General features: G+C 36.5%; 1 protein-coding gene and 1 long non-coding RNA gene across 3 annotated transcripts in view; both read left to right on the forward strand.

Annotated features, from left to right (window-relative positions):
* The first annotated feature begins 144 nt into the window (after window positions 1-144).
* LOC6646565 (bone morphogenetic protein receptor type-1B) overlaps window positions 145-23,320 on the forward strand; it is a 37,681-nt gene continuing 14,505 nt past the window's right edge. Inside the window, exons 1-3 of one of the 2 annotated variants that reach the window (XM_047010540.1) lie at window positions 151-158; window positions 222-235; window positions 19,703-19,876. In XM_047010540.1, the coding sequence (XP_046866496.1) occupies window positions 19,846-19,876 (31 nt within the window). In that variant the 5' untranslated portion in view covers window positions 151-158; window positions 222-235; window positions 19,703-19,845. Of the gene's footprint in view, window positions 236-19,702; window positions 19,877-23,320 lie in introns of both variants that reach the window. The other variant, XM_023178154.2, reaches the window with a different exon arrangement.
* Window positions 883-2,261, forward strand: LOC124460178. The gene is made up of 3 exons (XR_006954117.1): window positions 883-1,080; window positions 1,149-1,435; window positions 1,506-2,261. It is a non-coding gene; the product is annotated as an uncharacterized LOC124460178 (long non-coding RNA).

A 23,320-nucleotide genomic window follows, 5' to 3' on the forward strand; every position in this document is an offset into this window, starting at 1 on the left:
TTTGAGATTGAGTTCCCTTTATTTCTTAGGCGCCAATATAGATGGAGCCACTTCATAACGACACGATAACAAAAACTGTTAATCACAAATAAATCGATATCGAATTTTAACATTCCTTGTCGATTGTCGCTGTTATATCGGTCCGTGCTGTTAACGCAGTAAATACAAACAACTGAAATGTCGTGTTTTTTGTTAATTATCTGTATTTTTGTGGTTTTTAGAAAATATCCAACAGGTAAGTTCTTACCTACAAGTGACGTGCAACAATTGAGTGCAGTAAAAACCTCCAAAACCCTTTAATCTTACAAACACAACAAGTTTTTCTTTTTTTACGTTCAGTTTGTGTGTGTTTGTTTTTCTTGTCTTTCCCTCCGTATGTGTGCGTGTGTGTGTGATTTGTTTTGTTATTTGATGCATTTTTCGATTAATTTTAATTAAATTAAGCATTTATTTTCATGCATCTATTATATTCTAAGTGTAGGCATACATATGTATGTACATAAATACAAAATGTGAATACATACATACAAATGTTTAATTTGATGCTTAAAGGGTCTCAGCAAACGCGGCGGAGCACGAGCTGAAGGCAGAACTAAATTGCACTTCTGTCATAAAAATTGTTAAATAATATGTATTTATATATTAAGTGTACAATATGTGTTTCATTCTCTACAATGTGTATCTAAATTGCTCAAGTTGCATTTGTTTATAAAATCTTATGTTTTGTACAAGAATTGTTTATATAGCGCAATTTTCATGTTCGTTCGGTTTGCACTGAGCAGCATCAACAAGGCGCATTCCAATTGGAATCGATAGCAATAATCGGAAATCGTTTAAATCATTTCATTGAATTTCCGCCGCAAATTTTTTTAATAGTAATATAATTTAGATCTGTTTCAACAAAAATTAGTATCTTGAAAAGGTTTTATTGGTTATAGGCCTAAACTTTTAATTTCGGTATTATTTCTTTTTAATCGGGGTTTATTTAATTCTTCCATACGAATGTCTTTAAAACATATTCCATAATTGATTAATTTTAAAACCTGAGAAAGTACAGAGAGCAGTATGTAACAAAAGAAGGTGAGAAGATTGACTTTTTTTTTTTACTTTTTTAATGCAGTGATATTTATCTAGTAACTTTTTTAAAGAGAAACCAAATACATATATCTGATCCAACAAAACACTAAAGCAAATTGTTAGGAATTTATAAAAATTCTTTGGTGTTCTTCATAAGTTTATTCCCATTCTCAAGTAACTACGATTTCTTTTGGCCAAGAATATTTTCCCATCGTTTCATCTAAGGAACTGGAAAAAACAGAAAATGGCAGCAATGTCACATCAAAATGCCGCATTGATTAAACTTTGATTAGCTTTTGGCTTGAAGAATTAATTTGAGTTGAGTTGCAACGGGTAGCAGCAGCAGTTGCAATAGAAGGTAAGCTAGTCTCAGCAGCAAATGGCAAAATAAGAAAAAAATTAAATCACTGTAATTACATTTTCTGTAGAAAAGAGCGCAAATCGAAGAGAAACGCGAAAACATGTGGCTAGACGAGTGCGTGAGACGAGCCAATGACAAATATAGTCAATGCAACTGCAACTGCAATACTTCTGCGGCATATACTGCATTTGGGCATGAAAAGTACTAAGCCGTCAATTGGAAAAACTTGCCCTGGAAAAACAGGCAGCAGAGGTACACACAGAAGATGCCCACTCAGTCAGTTCACATTGCCTGTTCCTTTGCCTTTGGCAGCAGCAATATCAACAACAATAACAATGAACAACTTGCTACAACGGCAACTCTCATTAAGATGCAAAAGATGTCGCTTGCCGCTTTTTAGAATTACTAATTGAATCGACGCGATCAGTGGCAATTGCAGCGGCATTGGCCACAGCCAATAATAATAACAACGAACGAAAAAACAAACAAACCAACAACAGCGGCAACAGCAGCCAACGCAACAACAGCCAGGGCGGTTTAATTGTTTGTTGTTGTTACAGCTTCCGTTTGAATGCAACACACATTCGCACATACAAATCTAAAAACATTCAGTCCTGAACGTGCACATCAATGCAAGCAATTTGCTTTACACTATTATACAGTTGTACTAACAAAAAGATTGTTACTTAGAACACAAATTTATACTTTATTCGAATAATTTTTGAGTATTAGCTCAATGTGATTTTTATAAGAATTTCAACAGTCTAACATTAGCTAAATCGATCAAAATCGAAAACGTTTTTCCTCTTTCATTTTGGATGTTTTTTACTTGTGTACTGCTGGATGCCTACATAAGCGAAAACTCGTGTAGCAACATGTTGCTGCAACATGAATTTTCAATTATTGCTGGGGAAGCATGTAAAATTTCTTGTAAAGCGCTTGAATATTTACTTTAACACCTCATCGGGTAGAGTCTGTTGCTGTTCTTGTTGTCGTCCACTGTGGTTAGTGGTGTTGTTTTGCGTGTTGCTGACAGACGACTGCAGCGACAACAACTGCAGCAGCAAAGGAGGCGTCGCTTGTTAGCCAATGATCTTGCGAAGCCAGAGTCCGCCACTTGCTGCGTGGCATTCTATCTCAACAACGTCTTGCGGTTGAAGTTGCTGTGCCCGTGCCATTGGCGTGTCTTTCGCTCCAGTAAACTTTTAATTAAAATTTTGTCGTATCACAGTGGCCTCTGCTTCCTTTTTTGTGGCTTGTTAATGTCACTTGAAAAACTGTGTATTTCAAACTCTTTTTCTTTTCATCTTTTGCATACTTTTTTTCTTTTGGCTCAATGAAAACCTCTTTTGTCGGTGTCAGATTTTTTTTGTGAGGTTTCTCGGTTTTTTTTTTATGGTGAACGTTTTTGTTGCTGTTGGTAGTGGTATCTGAAAGATGTCTATAAAAGGTAACCCACTCTGGACATGAAAACTTGTATCAGTCTTTCGCCGCCTTGGTTTTTGTTTCTTTAAAGAAATTCATCAATTTTGTAACTGGTATTGACTATTGCCAAATTTGATAAGAATAAACGCTTTGGCTACATAACAAGAGTTGGCCAAAGATTTATTGACATAATGAAGACTAATTCGCAAGTCTTTTGGTTGCACAGTTGTTGGTTTTCTTATTTTTGACAATTATTTATGTTGCATGATATTGAGTTGTTTGGTGGCTGCGTGTAAAACTGTAATTAATTGCCACTGGTGGTCAGGTGAAAACAGCATTGAGCCAGAGCCAAAGATGGAGGCGGTAAGTTGTGGCTTATAGCCATAAATAATCAAGTTTATGCACTGTCATCTCGACTCAATACGATTTTTATGCGTTTTTAATCTTATTTTAAATATGAATAACAAAAATAAAAAAAAATTGTTGTTATATATATGTATTTTGAGAAATGACATTAAGGTACTTACTCTTCCCTTTTGGGGTTCGTTTGGAAATCATCTTAGCTATTTCATCAACATTGAAGAACATTTTTCAGGCGCACTAAAACTGATTGTGTTTTATGAGGAAGTTTGTTTGCTTGATGGCTATAAAAGAATACGATATGCTAAAATAAAATTGATTTTTTATTTGGTTAGACAAATTCACACTTTTTTCGCTTTCGGGTTTCAATTTATTTCAATCTAAAATAGAGATTAATTAAAAAAATACATAAATCTACAATGCAAATATCTCAGTTGCTAAATTAGTAATTAATAGCAGAGCTGAGCAAATATAAACCAGAGATGCTTACTAAATTCGATTGTTAAGTTCCGTTTTTCGAAATATCCCACAAATCAGTCATTTATTGACTTTGTTGGAAAAGAACTGAAAGAACATTTAAGGAAAAGAAAACTAAAATAATTTTTATTAAAAAACCTAAAACAACTGTTAATATTTATAAAGCAAAAATGTATTTGTTTTATTTTCTTCTTGTATAAATATCGCTTCTATTCGTATTTGTTGCATAATTGTAAATTAATTTTCTGAGTCTTAATTTTAGAGTGTACGCAATCTTCGGTTTATAGACTTCCCACTTCATGGCACTAATTTCATTTTTATAGAGCAGCTACCATTATGATATACTTTACGAGTCTAAGCTCATCAAAAAATTAAGCAGGCAGTTTATAGGCAAATTTTGTTGTTTCTTGCTGATTGTTGATTATATTACCTTAGCTTTTGTTTAACAAAGAATCTTGAACAATAACAAGTGTTGACAGACCAAAAAATAGCAAATGGAAAATGTGTTAACCATCTATCGAAGTCACCGCAACGAAAATGTTTAGCTTCAAAAGAAACAACCGTAACAATCACTAATTGTGTGGGCACGATAAAGCTAACTCATTGACCCGCAGAGGACGAGTAAGAGGATGCCTATCCTTAATCAGAATAAATAAAATTTATTTTACACTTATGAGATCGGACCAATAAGTTGTGGGTAAAGCAGAACAATACCTCTTTACCAGTTTAGTTTCCTTCCTTTAATTTTGCCGCCTTTTATTTATTACTTCCAAGAAATGTGCATGGACTCGAGCCAAAAGCTCCCTTGGCTATCTCTGTGTCTCTGTTGCCGACACTTTTCTTCACACTTTGGTTCAGTTTAAAGTGGAGAGAATCGACCTACCCATATTAAGCTTAATGGCCGCCCGTTGAGATCGGGCAACTAGCAACAAACCACCTCTAACCACGAAGCACAGTGGCAACACAGCAATGTGGTTATTAAATGTAAAAATTAAGATAGGCGGTTAACTCTCTGACTAGAGTGGAGAACACTAGTCAGTGGCCAGCGGCCAGTTGCCTCTTGGTTAACGTTAACGATGCCTCAAATTAGCGCTTTGTGCCTAAAGGCTAGTCATAGTATCGGCCGTACGAGACTATATTGGTTCTTTGGGCAGTTGTTGCTGTTGCCAATGTCATGGCTAATTAGCAATAGAGAAAAAAAGTTAGTTAACAAATCGAGTGTAAACCATGACAAAGAGTTAGAGAAGGGTACATATACAATATACGACCATAACCACAATGAAGTAACTATTTTCAGTTTTTACTTGCATTTAAAGCTGTGGTTCACATAAATCGAAAAATTTTATGCACGGGTCCTTTTTACCTGCACACCGTATATCCAAATGGTGTCATTAGGATGATATTTTTATAAACAATCCGCTCATAAAGTTGTAAAATTTATATCCACTTAAATCGAGCTACATCCCTACTTTTCAGGTTTCTTTATGCGTATTTCTTTTTGCCGCGAAGAGTTGTTTTAGAGCGAAAGTAGCATTCACCTTAAGATTTATTTCGTTCTATATTGTCATGTTGAAACTAGTATACTTTAAGAATGATTCGTGCAAGGGTATTTGCATAGCAAATACATATGTAGCTATCGCAAATATGTTGTTTATTTAAAACAAAATCCATATATGTATGATTCTAGTTATAGGAATTCCTATTCCATCTCGTGGATCTTTAGCGCTGTTGGAAACTTGCCAGTAAGTGTGCTCATTATTGCTTTAATTAAAAAAGAGCTTGATGCAAGAACGAGCAACAACATTGTCCACAGCTCAGGATTTAATTAGAAAAGTCTGCATCGCTGTTGAGGGTAAATTGCTTATCCCTTCTATGGCGACACCTTACCTTACAGCTGTTGCAATTCCGAACGAGGTGGTTTTAATTTTGCTTAATTGGCTAATACTCTGGAAAGGCGCATAATTAAAAACTGCGTACGATCAAATACGTAATCCCAAAAATTAAGCGTCTCCAGAAAGCTTTTAGAGATTTCCTGTTGACCCAAAGTGCTATGTCAGCAGTAAAAACTAATCAAGCGATTTGTTGCGCATGCGCGTGAAGCGCTAAAATTCTAGGTTTGTGTTCAGTCCCTTCCTTTTCCAGCCTGAAGTGTTTCTGCTAAGCCGGCTTACAGCCCTCCAAACTAAAGAGAGATTTATGCCACCAAAAGGGCGCAATATATTCTGATATGATTAATTGTGCGTCGCATTTTTGCCGGCTTGGCTGCTCTTTCTGTTGATTTCTTTTTATATTTCCTCGTTTTTGCGATACAAACGCGCCGATAACCACAACAAAAAGTATATATATAATACTTTTTTCCCATTCTCTTCGCACGTACGCGAAATTTCGCGCTTAGCTGGAAGCAATGGAAAAGTAAAGGCACAAAGGACCGAGAGCCAGGGAGCATGGAATGGCTCTTATGCTGATTCTTTTTATTTATTTTTTTACCAATCTGACCGAAACAAACATTTTTTCCAAAACGGAATCCATCAAATTGTGAATACCAATCGACCGATTGACGTGTATTTTGGATTTTGAATATACATACATAGATAGCAGATATTTTTATACCATACACCCATAGGGTGAAATGGTATATTAAAGTCGCCAAAATGTATGTAACAGGCAGAAGGAAGCATCTCCGACCCCACAAAGTATATATATTCTTGATCAGGATCAACAACCGAGTCGATCTAGCCATGTCCGTCTGTCCGTCCGTCCGTCCGTCCGTATGAACACCTAGATCTCGGAGACTATAAGAGCTAGAGCCACCAAATTTGGTATGCAGTCTCGTGTAGTATGTACGCTTATCGAGTTTGTTTTAAATTTTTGCCACGCCCCCTTCCGCCCCCGGAATTTACAAAAAACAGACTTTCTTAAAAAGTATAACAGATAGAAACATCAAATTTGGTTTATATACTCGTTTAGTTAGCGCGCAAAAAATAATTGTTCCAACATTTTGCCACGCCCCCTTCCGCCCCCGGAATTTACAAAAAACTGATTTTCTTAAAAACTATGAAAGCTACCGACATTACATTTGGTATGTAAGCTAGCTTAATAGACGCGCAGATATTGACTATTTAAAAATTTTGCCACGCCCATTTCCGCCCCTGCAAATTAAACAAAACTGATTTTCTTGAAAACTAACAAAGCTAAAGTCACCAAATTTAGTATGTATACTAGCTTAGTATGCGCGCAGAATATATATATTTTAATATGTTGCCACGCCCACTTCCGCGTCCATAATTTAGAAAAAACCGATTGACTCTTGCAATTTTTTGACCATTGCGATCAAATTCGGCAGACTAATTAATCTTATCTATTTCTACCAAACTACCAAATTTGATTGAAATCGGACTAGAAACATACAAAATATACGTATGAACGTATTTTGCTACGCGATCCCTAAGGGCAGAATTGGCCGTTGGGTAGTGGCGGCGCTAGAGTGCTCGTGTGTTTGTAGAGTGAGCGAGATAGCATATGGTATGAGGCATGTTAAAACAATTTAATAGACAAACATTTGGTTTTCGAAATTTTAAATATTTGTTTCCCCTGGTGTATGGTATACCCAAGTCGGCGAGACGACTTACTTACTTCATTTCTTTTAAATAAGTAACATCATCGTGTCGAGCGACAAAATCACCTCAAATTTTGATTTCTAAAGTAGAAATCCTAATTAAAATGTAAATAAATACCACCTGGCGACAAAGTTTAATTTACTCTACTTCACTCTTGAAGTCTTCTCGTACCGTCTTTTACAGTCTTCAGTATTCTTTAGTGCAAAATCGTGTCTGACTTTGCATAAAATGTAACTTACATTTAGACTAAAAAATATTTATTTATATATGTATGTATGTAGGAAGAGCGTACGTACCTCCGACTGTGTGTTCCCTGTCAAAGGAACCAATAACGAAGCCAACGCCAGACAACTTTACATACGACATAGTGAAAAAGATTCCTGCTTAATGGCATAATATTTCCTGTGAACCTTAATCAAAATGTCAATAGTAATGTGTGCAAAGTCTTTGTTTAAACATTTGCCATAGCTGTAAAAAGTCAATATGAATTTGGTGTTTAAATGCCTGAGAGAACCTGTGTGTGCGTACCAATTGCATAGTACATCAAAAATCAACTGGAGATAACATACACGTACACTAACCAACTGCCTTCACCTCCGTCATCTCCTCCGCCTACTTCATTATCCACAATGCGGCGATGCACAAAATTGTAGCGATTTTTATCGCTGTCACATTTATGACATTATCGGCGTGTCAATATTAAAACGATCGCGTACATACCCCCAACACCATTAGCATCCATGTCGACGATGGCGAGTGGTGGAGGAGAGTGAGGGTATTTATGTTGCTGCTATGTTGTTATTATGACTATTATTATTGACAGTCTTCATAAATATGATGAAAAAAAAAAAAACAAAATCGACCCTAACCAAACCACTCGAGTGCTGCCATAACCCATAAAGATTAAAGTCTTAACGATAACCACTCTATATATACAATAACCAGAGCCGTACTTTGGAGTTCGTATAATTAAATTTTGGTGTTTTTTAGAAGCACCCACATTGTTCGAAATCTCCGAGCACCGCCGAGAAAAACTTTACGTTATCAGAGTTTAATTTGTAAACGTCCATACAATGTGATGTGGTACGAAAAAAAAACTGGTTCTTAATTAAAACACATTGTCGAGCTCTCTGTAAATAATCGTAACGAATCAAACGACCAGAAGAACACAGAGACATTGTGTTGAGAAGGGAGCGGGAGAGAGAGAGACCTTAAAATTAAATTCACGCAAAGGTGTCTGTGCCTTTTTTCTTTAATTTTGGTATACGTTGAGAACATTTTTCTTACATTTAACATTCAAACGGGAACATGAACTGGCCTTGATATGGCCTGGCTACGGGCCAACGCTAAAACGAACTAAAGGAACGTACAAACCAACCAACGAAAGCAAGCGGACGTCTGTGCGCGTCTTTTTATTTGATCCCTGCCGATTGTGTGAACTGATTTATCGAATCTGTTGGCAGTTGAGACATTTTTAATTATATTTTTGGTCCAACGAAATGACAAGAACTATTAATTTTTTTTATTGGGTTTCTTGGGTGCGATCTGGCTTATAAAAAGGCGTAAAATCACTTGGCAGGAAGAATACAGTCAGCGGATAACTGCCAGACGATCATAATAACAAAGGAATCGACTGTGCTTTTAGATTTGTGTTTTATACTTATTAAGTACATTCTATTTAGTTTATCTGTTCAGTGCTATTTAACTGAATATTAAATATTGTAATTAAATAAGCCACATTTCAGTTTAAGTAACATTTCAATTTAAATTTAAAACTTTATTTATAGAAAGACAAATTTTACGTTAATTCAAATGATATTTCAGTATATATTTGTCTGAATTCTTTCGTACATTTACACAATTACCTGCATTCCCAAATTAAGCTTATTTATTTCAAGATTTTCCGGTGTAATTGTAAATAATTGCTACGTCCGACAACTGTTATTTGGTCAGCTAATTGATTTGCCCAGTATCCAATCATTCCATGCACAGCTTACATAATTTGCTAGGCCATTAAGCCAATGCCGATCCCTACCAGTTTGAACCTACCAACGTGTGTGCCAATTAAATGTACGCCGCCGCCGTCGCCATCATCGATCCTTGCATTGGGAATCGACGAATAAAGAATGGAAGGAACGTTCATACGAAAAATACCAGTAGCCAACAAACTGGTGGTGTACTCTACGGTCGCCACATAATCTGTCAAAAGAAAAAGTTCACAATAAATCAAATGTCACGTAAACAATATTATTAAAAAGATGCAGTCACCAACACGAAACGGACCAGGGAAACAGTATTCAACGAAGAGCCAGACACAGCACTCATTAAATGCCCCCAAAAAGAGCCGATGGCGGCTGGCTAGGTAGAACGATCAACGTGGGTTAAGAAGCATGCAAAGTGCAGAGGCATCATCTCTGAGTTGCTTATCTTGTGCTGCTGCTGCGTTGGGCATAACCAGTTGGGCATTCAAGCCTCGAGCTACGCATGAAAAAAACCAGGTATAAAAAAAGGGAGGGAGGAGGGAATGAGGGAGAGAAATATAAGGAAGGAAGAATGAGAAGCCGAGTCCAACTTCAAGGCAAGTTTTTGTGCAGCTTCTGCGAGCATTTGGATGGTTTTTGACGTTGCTTTGGCTGGTCGTCATCGTCATCTTCTTTATGGCTGGCATCCCCGGGGTTTTTGTCAACGGCTGCGAGTTTTAAGTTTTGTATAAGTTTGTGTGAGTGTGTAAGTGTGTGTCAAAAAGGCAGACCACAATCAGAGCTTGCAACCGAGTCTTAGGTACGCGTTAATCACACTTTACGTTTGCCGTTCCTGTCCTCTTTAAGCTTGGTTTTTTGTTTTCTTTTTCTGAAATACATTAAAAATTCCTGCCACGTTTTGCGGCCAAGAGAATTGCCTTGGCAGTAAAATAAAGGCTTACCCAGAAGCTGGAGTTTAAGTTGAAGCTAAAAAAAATGGTTGGCTTTTTATTTTCGAGGTTTTGTCCCTTTGGGGAATATGCACAGGCTGCAAAATTCACACCTTTGGGTACAGTTTGTGCTGCCGCCGCAGACGACGGACAAAGTTAAGATGAGCTAAAGCGGTTAGTGTAGGCGTGAACCTTTTAGGAATCAACAATAGCCACTAAAGCATAACGAATCATTTCGTTTATGTAATATGCTCGGTCGTTGAACCAAACAACCGATCATTTATTCTAACATAGCCAAGCGGTCGCTAAGAAAACTTACTTACAAAATCGAAGGAAAGTTTAAGTATCGTATTCGAAATATAGCAGATGAGCGCATTGAGCTGCCTACAAACAGTCAAAGAGAAAGAAAAGGACACCAAATTGCTGCTCTATGTATGCCTGAGACGACTAATCTGCCGAGAAAAATCGGCACAGGACCGTACTCGCAAGCAGCTTAGTCAAGCTGCTGCTGTTTCCGTCGCGTTCATGCCCTCATCTTTTCCTGGTCCTCTTCTTTTCCTTACTTTTCTTACGTCTTTTTGAATTTATGTTTAAGCATTTCATGGTTTTGCAGGCCACGTACTGTGCTTTCGATATGCGATCTCTAAGTTTCTTATTAGAGACGGCATCGTGAGTTTCGTTTCCAAAAACTGTTTACCTTATAATCGATTAGTTTACCATTACAACCTAAAATCTCAATTTCGTTTGCCATATAATATAGTAAACTTAGTTTTTCCTTATTCTTCGGATGGTTATTTATTGGGGTTCTCTTTTGGTAACATCAGATTTTGTCTTAAGTTTGAAACTTTGAACGGTCGAGCGATATCATCTCTAACTGAAGCCTGCAGTCCATGTTGTCTGGTTTCCTTCTATCCGTTGCTGCAACTTTTGGCCATAATATTTATGCCGTTTGTATGCCCTTTTCTGCCGCCGCTGCTGGTGCCTTCTGCTGCTGCTATTGCTCCTTGTCTGGTGTGAAATAATGATGCCGTTGCGCAGATAAGGTGCCTTCTAAAAGTGGAGTTTCGTGCCTGCCCCATTGTGATTGCGATGCGGGCCTTATAAAGCTAAAGCAGGCGAAAAAGCAGAGAAAGGAGAGCCAGCATAAATGGCTCGACGCCAGACTGTGAATGAACGAAATCTCGAGTTGTGCATCTTGGTTGCGACTTGAGACTGGGCAATTTGAAATGTTAGGGATTCGTTCGCTTCGTTTCGCTGCGCATTTTGTCCGTTGCAATTGCAAATTTCTTTTAATAAGCCTTTTGACGCCTCGATGCCAATTGCATCAGGCGGGAGGGATGTGCCTTAAATTATATATACTTAGCGTGTTTCCCTTTTTTGTTTTGTTGCGCTGTGAAGAATTGAAATAGCAGACGGAATGACGCGAAATGACGCTGGACATAATGAGAATGAGGAGTGAACTTCAACTCTGAGCGTCAGTTCAGGGACTAATTTTAGATAGATATTATCCCATGTACTTTGCATTCAATTCGATATTCTTTGGGATCATTTATCTTGTCAAAGCTAATTTAAACGAGCCTTAAAATTTTTTTCCCCTCGACGACCTTCCTCGGGAAGTGTTAAAGAGGCAACACCAAGGCATCAAAAGAAACAACAACAATGCGATCCACACAAAAGAATCGCAATTTATCTCTTCCTGTGCCGTTTAAAAAAAAAAAATAATAAAAATTGAAGCGAAAATTCGTAAATTTCTGTGTGCTTTCCCTTGGTTTTTATTTTTGCTGAATGTACAGTGGAATAAGTTTAATAACTGCATGTTATTAAACTTATAAAATTATGTCTTCACGTCTTCTGTAATGTAATATTTTATTTGATAAATGCCCAAAAATGTCACTGAAACGATTCTTTTTCGATTTCAATACCACGGTGCATTGTGAATTAAACCTTTCCAGGCAAACGACAATTTTGGTCTTGCGAATTGGCATTGAAAATTGGCATTTCTGTATGTCTCTGGGGAAGACACCAAAAAAACCTTCTTCCATGGCAATGGTGCAGATGTTTGCTACGTAATGAGCACTGTCTCGGTTGTCGTCGTAGACGCCTTTTGCCTAGCGCAGACTATGGCAAGTCAATCATCAATTAGACTTTCTCAAAGTACAACAACTACCATACATAAAAAGGTTGCCCAAAATGTGTATGGTTGTGCATTGTATTAGCCATGATATGCGGGGATTCGTAGCGGAAGAGGGCTTCTGAGGGAAAGGAACATGCTGTTCAACACCACAATTTGTGTTGTATTTCGTGTTGTCTTTTGGTTTGCAAAACTACAAATGGGGAGCTGCTGTTGCTGCTGTCCAACGGCCCTGAGCGCGATTCACATTGTTGTTGCTGTTTTCGCAATCAATTGTTGCATCTTGGCAACGTTATGCAGCATCAGCTCCAACGACGCAGCCGCAGTCTTAGCCATCGCGCTCGTGTCTTTCTGTGAGACCGTTTTGGTCCAGGTAGGTAGGTGATATTGTCTTATCTGATGTGTCATTTCTACGTTTACTGGTGCACAGGACATTTAATTTTCGGTCACCAGTTGCATTTAAAGTTTTTTGCTTGTTAGGCGATCGTCTGAAATATATAAAAAGAAAACGAGCAAATGTGGTTGATCGTGTAATTGTGGTTGCTGTCGCCTCCACGAGCTTTTGTAACTGTCATCCCAAGAAATGCCCATATTTTGTTAATCTACACATTAAATTTAAACCTTTTTATTCCGTTTGCTTTTTTGCACCTTTTTGTTCTAAAGAGTATTTAGTAAAGGAACCTTGACTTGCATATAGAACAAAACGAAAGCTACTCTTAACTCGAGATAATCTTTTATGTAATATTTCTGTCGCCAAATTTACAATTCAGTTAAATTTAGTAAGCAAGATGTTGCCCTTAAAAATTCTTCTCCTAAAATTTCCGGCTGAAATATGCAAATTAGGTATAGGCAGAAATACCCGAATCTAACTTGTGGCATGTGCAAAATATATTTATTTCTATGTTTCTTCCATTGAAATAATAGACAATAGACACCGACAAAGTTTCCCGATCGATTGATCGATCTTGTTCTAGTTTTTGATTGAACCTTTTGTGTCGCTTGAATATTTTAGTGTGATTCGGGTCTTTTTTATTTCACACGAGCGTAACAAATTTGGTTGTTATAAGCGTAAAAATTAAACAAAAAAGAAGAAAACGATAACGTGTCTTTGTTCACCCTTTGGACAAACAGTTAATATTTTGCTATAGTTTTTGGCATTTGAGTGGGAGTTATGCGAGGGGCTTTTAACCAAAAACATTCAATGATTTGTTTTCGAAATGATGCAAAACGGTGGTGGAAATATATCCATATCCATTAACACATATGTAAATTAATAATAGTAGTCTTTAAGTTTTCTCTTTTTTTTTTTTTTTAATCTGATATTTATGTATGAGAAATATGCCACTTTTCAATCATTATTAATAATAACATTCTGTTTGTAAAATATTTTTGATAATTGTTTTCAACGACGACTTACGTAAAGAAAGATCGAAATATTTAAAGTTAAATCAACGGTCGAAGAGTCTTCGCCTTTTGTAACCTTTTGGATATCTTGCCGATGGCCCAGACACTCTTTGAAACTGATATCAAAAAAAGCACAATATGTACATACATCCATACATATGTGAAGTACATCCATACACATAATAGAATTTTTTTTGAGACGTCAAACACTTTAACGTGTCAACCTTTACCACTTTTGATTTGCGCTGTTTTCTTCCTTTTCCAATGCGTCGGCATTTGTTGTTTCATCCCAGTTTACACCCTTGCAAAACGGGTATATTAATTTATTGTTCAAAGTTAAAACCTTATTCATTATTTTTTTTGTAACTTTGTTACTTTTTGAAAATTTTATTTTATGTTATTTTTAATAAATTGTCATAAGAACTAGACAAATTCGTATAGCTCTGGTCGCATAAATTTTAATATTTGTTACAGACCACTATATTAAATAGTTCGCATATTTTGTACAGGGAACTTCTTTGCTTTTTACGCGATTTTCACCAAATTTGTTCCGAATGTGAATAAATTCAGACGACTATATCATATTAAATTTTTTACCTGCAAGGGTATAGAAACATTTTTACGGCCTGGCCTTTTGGTTATAAATAAAATATAACTAAAAGAAAAGAAAAAATGAAGTAAAAGAATAAAAATAAATAAAGAATTCTAAACAGAAAAGACAACCAGAGTGTTCGCCATGCAAGACAAGCAGAGGAGATTGTCGCGGTGTCTATCTATCTCCATCTCTGACTGTCTCGTTTTGTGTATCTTTACTTTGTGCCGCTGACACTTGCACATATTTGAATTCCAAAATTGTAGACAATACACTTCTTATTTTTACTCAAAATGCTTCACACTTCACACTTTTGTTGGGCCTCTGGCATCCGCAGATTGAATTACATGCCAACGTAGCTGTTGATATGGGTATAACAGCATGCTTCATCTTTTCTTTAACCCTTGTCCATCTGCGATCATCTAAAGAAATTGCAATTTCAGCTCAAGTAAGAGGGAGACTCGGGAGAGCGGTTGGAGAGGTAGCCGAGAGTGTAGTTGTCTGAAGAGCTGATCATAATTTTCAACGCGTTTTGGGTGACATTATTCAATTTAAGTGTTTTCTGTAGAATCTTCTTGCGATGAGCCGCATCATCATCCAATCAACGTGCTCTGACAGGAAATCTTCAATTGCTAGGCCTCTTTTTTGTTCCAAATTGAGCGTTGCAAAAAGAGAAATAGAAATAAAAACACATCCAACCGTCAGCGCCAACTAAGACCAGACCACCCAAAATGTTTGGTTTTATGTTCGAATAATATAGAAACTAAAGATATAAACAGCTAGAGAATTTTGCTCAGCTGATGCCTGCCTTTCAGTCTTTTCAATTACAAATCAAACGTCAGTCAAAATGCCGTGGAGACCGCTGCCAAGCAAAGAAAAATATTTATATAAAGCTTATACATATGAACGTACATACGTATTACACCAGGCAACATAATATTTGGGTTTTTCAACTTAATGCTACATGACAGAAAATACATACACACATGTATCTACTAAACAAATCTCACAAATGCGAAAAAAGACAATGACTAATAAATATCATTGATGTATACTCTTAAAATATCCTTATTACTAAACTTGGCTTGAAAAATTTGTAGTACCGTGTCTTGGTTTACAAATGCAGTATGTTGACTGCTTTTGGGTGGCCCATCCAGTTGGCTAAACGATAAACAATAAACGGAATAAGGCAGAAAGCGAATTGACTTGCTTATACCCAGTAAGAAGTGCAAACAAATCTCGTATGATTCGGATAAATAAATGTGCCAAATTTAAATTATATTCTTACATACAGCAGGAGCTATTCAATTTTTACCGATTACGTTAATTTTAGGATTTTAATATACCCCTCAATCCCAAGTGCAAGCATGAAGTATAAATAAAACAAGTATTATCGCTATGTGATACGCTATTCTTTTCGTTTACTTGTGTAAGTTGAGAGTTTTACTTGATGTGTGTGCGGATTGGTTTAAACTTGGTTTGCCAACTCGAAAAGGAATCAATTTTGTCGTTTATGTAAATATTTCCAAAAGAATCTGCAATAGAACCATTCTAAAACATCACTGATAAAGAAAAGGAAACAATTTTGTCGTTTATGTAAATATTTCCAAAAGAATCTGCAATAGAACCATTCTAAAACATCACTGATAAAGTGCTTGCGAAATCGCGTGATTGAGTTTTTGTTCCGTATTTCTCAGATGGTTATTGCACATTATGAACTATTTAATTCTATCAGTACCCTAATATTTCAAAATATTTGTTTTTGATAATCAACTATTTAGAAACCTGTTTAATCTCGTTCTCTAAGAAGGATTAGGTACTGTGTACTTCCATGATTTTTAAAAAATTTCATTTAATGATTACCATGCATTTATAAGCATTTTAGAAAAAAAAAGATGCCACAAATTGAAGTTGATCTTCATGCCACATGCAACAACACCTTGAACTAACTGACTGAACTGGACAAAATGGTTGGGGAGCCATCCCTATAATGATGGCATTCGAACACTCTGTGGGTCCACTGATTGTGTTATTATACGATGAGTTTTCATTTCTTAAAGAAAATTAAAGCTGCATTGTGTGATTAAGCAGAAAAAAAATAGAACTGAAGAGACGAGACCCTCACCCTTTTCCAACTTTGAAGAACGGAGTTTGGTGTTGAAGGGGCATATGCAGTAATCGGGCAGTGCCTGCATGTTGTTGTAAACAAATTGAAGTGGGCAAGAAGTTTGTGGCCATACCATTGCTGATTGCATGCCCATAATATCCCCTTCTACGATTGCACCAGCAATAACACCGCTGGTGGATTCTCTGGTTCTGCTACTTCGTAGGTGCCAAGCCCAATTGGAGACGTTGGGACGTGCCTTCATTAGACCATGCCAAGCGCGTAGGCTAATGTAAACATAACCGAGTTTTTTTTTCCTTTTTTGTTGATATGCAGCACTAGTGCGATGCGTAATTTTAATTGATTTCATTTACGCATTTTTGACTAATGTTCACACGATCCCACTGTTGATATGGTGGGATTTATGGTAAAAGAAGAGAATCAACGGGAGGCCACATACTGCACTAATGCAGCTCATTTAGCATAGACTTGGAGCGTTGATGGACAGCACCCAGCCAGCCAACTACCAGTCATGTGAATCCAACTCCGTCGGCAGCTGTGGATCATTTACATTTAGTTTAACATAGATGTCTCTTAGCCAACTGAATTTCTAAGGCGAATTTTTTGTCTTTACATATTACCAAAATTCTGGGAAAAATGTTTCTTTGATCTATTTATAATGCATTTTTTGTTTTCAAAAATGACTAAAAATTTGTCTCGGTTTTTTTTGCAACTTTGAAAATCTGAAGAAACATTTTTTAATTGCCACATAAGTGCAATTACAATTTTTGAGAACTTCGTAGTGAGGGCAGCTGAGTAATTTTGGCTGTCTGCTGACCTTATTTATTAGAACCAATTAGGCATTTGGTTATCTTTTTTTTCTTGGAAAATACGTTTGAGAACTTTGGCAAATTTTAGTGCAACGCAATAAAGTGAAGCCAAGCAAAGAAAAAGCGACAACTGATAACTGATAAACTACAATTGATTGAGTGCCAGGCACTTGTTGTCGTCGCGTTGAACACTGCGGGCAGACGGGTGTAAGTGACTAGCACTAAATTCTTCACACTTTTGCATACATAAACCATCTATCAAATGTTGGAAAATTGTTAGACCCATTCTCAAGAATGGCTAAGAAACTGGGAAACGTGACAATGCATGTAGGTGCAGCAATTGCAGTTTAAAAACACTGCGTAAGAGATATAGAATGCTGATTACTTATGCAATCCAAACACATGCAAACACACACAAACTGGAGCACGTGTGAATTACTTTCTATCTGTGTATATGCATATATGTATAGTATAAGTATAGAAGATACCAGTACATAGTCTGATCAATCAATCAATATGCATATGGCGATGATTTAGTTTGCATATAGTTTTAGCGCATCGCTTCAAAAAGATTCAATTCGCAATTACGTTGAAATAAAAGCAAATGCCGACTGCATGCCAAATGAATTGCCCCCATGTAGTAGTAATGATCATGAACATGATTATGATCATTATAATACTATGTATAGCTGGGTGTGGTTTGGGGTTTTGGGGTTCGGCACATTGAACTTTATTTTTGTTTTTGTTTTGACTACCAGCAGCCAAGAGAAAACATTTCAAGCGTTGCAGCTGTGGCTCCTGTTGCAATCTTAAGTGCAGTAGTCGAAAAGCAGGCAAAGATTGGCAAACATTGTTGTTGTTATTCGCTTGCCTTCTGGCTAATTGTCAAGATAACAAAAAAAAAGGCAAAACTTTCATCTGCAACTACACAGCGAACAAAAATTATGAATAATGAATGAACAGATAAAAAAACTTGACAATGTAACATATTCTCATATTCTCTGAGTGTTTGTTGATTGATGACATGGTCGTTCTTTAAGTTTTGTCACCCGGTTTCCTCAAAATTAGACGACAATGACTTTCAATAAATTATTCGAGAAATAAAAAGTGGAAGATGAACCTGTGAATTGAAAAGCCTTTATAGCTTTAGTTGTATGCAGTTACTTTACTCAAATGTTATCTTTACTGGGGGTCTACACCTAATATAATTTCACAGTTCTTACACTCATCCTTTTTCTTTTACACTCATCCTTCTTCGCATTACTGGCCACCCAAAGACCAGGAAGTCTACAGCAGACGATTAAAATTATCCATTCATTATTCCAATATATGTTTCAGGGGTGCTCGCTTTTCTTACTTGGATTCGAATATCAATGATGCATCCGAATAAATAATGCTTATCATTTCATGGTGATTGATATACCAAAATATAAACAATTTTTCATGTTTATCAAGTTATGTTTGAATGTTGCTCATTAATTTTGGCAAACCATCAACAGCGACACCCTCTAGTCTTTCCCTAGACATAGTCTGAACTGCTTCCGCTTTGAATAAGCTGAATGGACCCATACTAAGCATTCGCATCTTAAAGTAGAGTAGATTGAATCGAGTGTAGAGACTGCGTAGGCCGGTTGAGAGATGCAGTTACGTTTGCGGGGTTGCGTGTGAAGCGAAACTAGACATAATCTCAGTAGACTGTCAAACATTATCTTAAAGATGTGCTCGCTTGGCAGACAGACTGATAGAGGTGGAGCGAGATGTGCAGGGAGATGAAAAACTAGTCAGTCATTCAATCTGTAGGAAGCCGCAAATTACTGGCTTTTGACCAACTTTATGACACACGTTTAGTTTGACGGTAAGAAAGCCCGTAGGTTTAAATCCAGACCCACGTACTTCAAATGCAAGATGCCCACGTTTTTCATTTGGACTTTAAAGAAAGGGAAGAAGTTTTATGTTCAGAATTTGTGTGCATTACAGGGTATACGCTTCTACTAGACAAATTTGTAGTAATATCCTAATCAGAAGTTGTAATAAATATTTTGTATGTACATACATTTGTATATAACAAAAATACTGATTGGTCTTAACAGTGAAGTGCATAAAAACTTCGGTACGATTTGAAGACTATGGTCCTATATATTTTCGTCGTATTTTCCATTAAGATCTCGGATTTCAGGCGCCCGACAACGCACAATTGTTGTTTTTTAAATTATTAATTGACATTTGCTTGGCGCCAGAGCAAAGCAAAACGCAAGTTCTATCAAGAACTCGAGTACCAAGCTCTGTAATTTTCTCCTGCTTCTTCTATTCTCATTCACCCTACAACCGCCACTCCATGTTTACAAATTAGTTACACAGTTTTTCAATTTACTAATATTTGTTACACAATGCTTTTGAATTTGCTTTTTTGTAGGTGAATGCAGCAGCGATTCTCATCGTGTTCTATTGGACGGTGAAACAGCAGCAGCCTTTACACTAAACGGATTCGAAATTGGAACGGAAAGGCTAAATGCGGAAAGCCTCGATGACGTTGAAGAAGAATCAGCATCATTATCCATGCCCCTCAAAAAGAAATCTATTGAAAGTGGTAAGCCAAATAAAAATAGAAACTGTGCGATTTGAACCTACCTGTTCACACATTATATAAATGCATTAACAATATTGTTTGTCCAGACAATAACATATTCTCATAAGCATTAAAAGTTAAAACATTCGCTAGTTCGTACTGTTGCGTGAGTACAAACAAGCCCCTATCAACGACTCAAAAATAAAGAAGAGCTTATGTTAGACAAGAATATACATTTTTATTTTTAGATCAAAAGATATGCAGGTTATGCAGATTTCTTGTCTCAGCAACTGCATCCACCTACTATATACATATGTGTATGTGTACATACATTTATTTATAGTATTTTACCCTAGGGCCAGGGTAGTCAGCAGGAGAAAATCATCGCCAATGCTGATTTGAGGTGTTAATGAGGAATTCTTAATGCGTTTACAAATTATTTTTCACGTGTTTCGAAGTATTTTCACGTTGATGGTGTTGTCGAGTTGCGAGTAATTATAATTTATTATTGTTGGAAATTCCATATAACTTTAACACCTCTTGCCTTCAAGGGTTTGAAGTTGAATAGCAAAACAAGAGGAATTAAGGTGCAAAAGAATGGTAAAAAAAAGAGTATACTTAATTATACTTCACTGTGATGAATTTTCATGGTTTTCTTGATATTGGAAAGACGTGTAGTCGGTCAACGGAGCAACACTTTGGGCAACAGATTAGGGAATGATGTTCAGAGTTTGGAACCTGCACTGAGTTTTTTTTAGCTTTATTTTGTTACTATGAACATTAAAGAATTCATTGCTGGAATGAGGGAACTAAAGAATTTTGTGTCTTTGTTCATATGTTTTGTGTGTGATGCTGAATGACAACATGAAATGAATTTTTGGTGTATTTTTACTCTTCTTCGCCCACGTTGACACAAATTTCCATCCATGCAACAGGAAGATTCATACATACACAAAAGCATCAAAAGAGTATACAATACAGAGTATACTGTGTTTTCGGTCTTTGCCTGACTTTGATTTAATGCCCAGTCACACTTTAAATGACATTTCAAACCTTTTGTTGAGGCCTTTTCAGCTTGTCTCTTTTTCCGAAACCTTTGTTCGGCCTGGATTAGGAGCCTGTTGCGCACATCTGTTGGCCATGTTGCATTCGGTCTTTGTCTCTCTTTCTTGCTTTCTCTCTTCATTTGTATCTAATTTTGAGTGTTCTATCAATAATGCTAGCTACGATTCGTTCCAGATACATACATATGTACATATATTGTTGCCCGCCAGTTTGTCTGGTATGATGTGCGTCCGTCTTTAATTCTTTGAGGTGGTAGAGTGGCAGGCCCTTTCCACATTAAGTTTTTTTTTTTTTTTTTCAAAATCCACCATGCTTGAAATTCGTTTGTATACACAATTTTTAGTAAAAATGTTCTTTCATCTGTTTTTTAATTTATACAATGCATTTGTGTGGTATGATAAAGCAATTAAAAGCCATGGCTTCGGTTAAAATCACTTATTCGACTGTTAATTAGGTAAAATGCTAAGCATTATTAGCACAAAGGCTACCAACATTGTGTAATCGAATCGCCATCAAAAGCGACTTTACTGGAATGCAAGCGAAGAACTCAGGAATAGTTTAAAAATACTCTTACAATACGGAAAATATTATGTTTGGTACTTTTATTTTAAAGTATTCGTAGAGTATTTAAAACTGATGGTCTCTGAATTGACGAAACTCACTACACACAGTTCTTGGTTTTTAGATGCTGCAGCATCCCCAGTCAGTGACTGGCTGTGCGCCGCATGACTCCTACACTTAAGAAATCACACCTCGGAGGCAGGCCTCGGCACCAGGAAACTTGTGTTATTATTAACAGCCCCAATGAAGAATGGGGAGCTCTTCGTGTCTCTGCCTATCTTTTTTTTCACTTGAGATTCGGTTTTGACTAGAAAATGAATTATGACCGCAGGCAACGATAATAAACCTTAAGATCACTTTGGTTAGAGTTAAAGGAGCTTGTCCCTAAGGTTATCAGAGGATCATAAGCTATGGGACTATAAGTTTCTAGATAACTCACACTCGATTGTACATGTTTCCTCTGTAGACGAGTGTGTGCAAATGCATTTTTAATGCCGAAATAAAGTCTACCTGAAAATCGTAAGCATCATGTGCAGGTATCAAAACATAAAGCTGGACCATAATTAGTGAACAGCGACTACTGTCTGAGACACGGGCTCATCATCATTGACAATATATTTATGTACATCTGTAGGTAAACGAACTCGATTTCATTTTTGAAAATAGTGTTGCCGGTAATCATATGTTTGAGCCAAGGGGTCTGTTACTACTATTATCATCGCTATCCCATATATACTCGTTCATACGTGTATGCAAAAAAGGCACCCTCAATTATATATTTGTGGCAACTGCGGCGGCCAGTGTCCATATCTAGATACATATGTCAGTTATAATAAGCAGCCAGAGAAATACGAGCACAGATGAAGACGATGACTCTGGCGAAGAAGGAGTCGATGCTAACCAAAAGACCAAGATACACCACAAACACATTTACTTAGCAAGTGATGTAAAGGAGAGTGGAGTATAGGGGGAGCATCAGAAAAAAAAACTTGAAAAACAAGAATCGTGGAGAGAAAGAGCAAATGTGAGAGAGAGATTCCAACTGCGGCAGAGACGATTAAAATCACCAGCAAACCGCTTGAAAATCTCTTTCCCATTTATTATACCCTTCAAAAAGTACTTTAGGTTTGGTAAAATAAGAAGAGAGACTCTTCTTACAAGGTGAACTGCAGGTGTGCGAATCACCGATTTAGATGAATTTTGGATACGTTGTAAAATACACTATTCTATATTTTCCTAATAAATCGCGCTTAGAAGTATGTATTCGATGACTTATAAATAAAATGCCTTAGATAGAGGACCTGTGGTTCAACCCCCTATAGGAACTACATAGTTTTGAATTATTTTTTTTTTTTTGTTTCTTAATATTTTTTAATAGCAGAATAAGATTTTAATGATTCCTAATTGCTTAAATTTTGTTTGTGCTTACATAAATATAGGCGTGGATAAAAATAATATAAATAAAAAAAACATTGTAGACTTTAAAACAACATTAGAAGCTTATACATTTGTTATAATTATATTTTTTTGTCATAATACAATACCTAGTAATTAATAGATTAACATGCAAACATAAAGATATTGTTATGTTGGTTCAAAATCAAATACCAACATGTAATAGACAATGAAATTACAAGAGTATACACACTTCACTATGGCCGAGTTCAGCCCGTCGCTCTGCTTTAATCGCTCTCCGGCGAATTCATATAAGAGAAGCGAATTCAAAGCGGAATCTGGCTGTTGATTCAAAAGTTGTTTTGTATTGTTTTTGTTTTCAAACTGGAAAGACGTGCGGTCGGAATTTGTGTGTCGGAACAGATGTAAAGTTTTTAAAAATAG

The sequence above is a fragment of the Drosophila willistoni genome, assembly GCF_018902025.1.
Source record: "Drosophila willistoni isolate 14030-0811.24 chromosome 2R unlocalized genomic scaffold, UCI_dwil_1.1 Seg167, whole genome shotgun sequence".
NCBI classification, from domain to species: domain Eukaryota; kingdom Metazoa; phylum Arthropoda; class Insecta; order Diptera; family Drosophilidae; genus Drosophila; species Drosophila willistoni.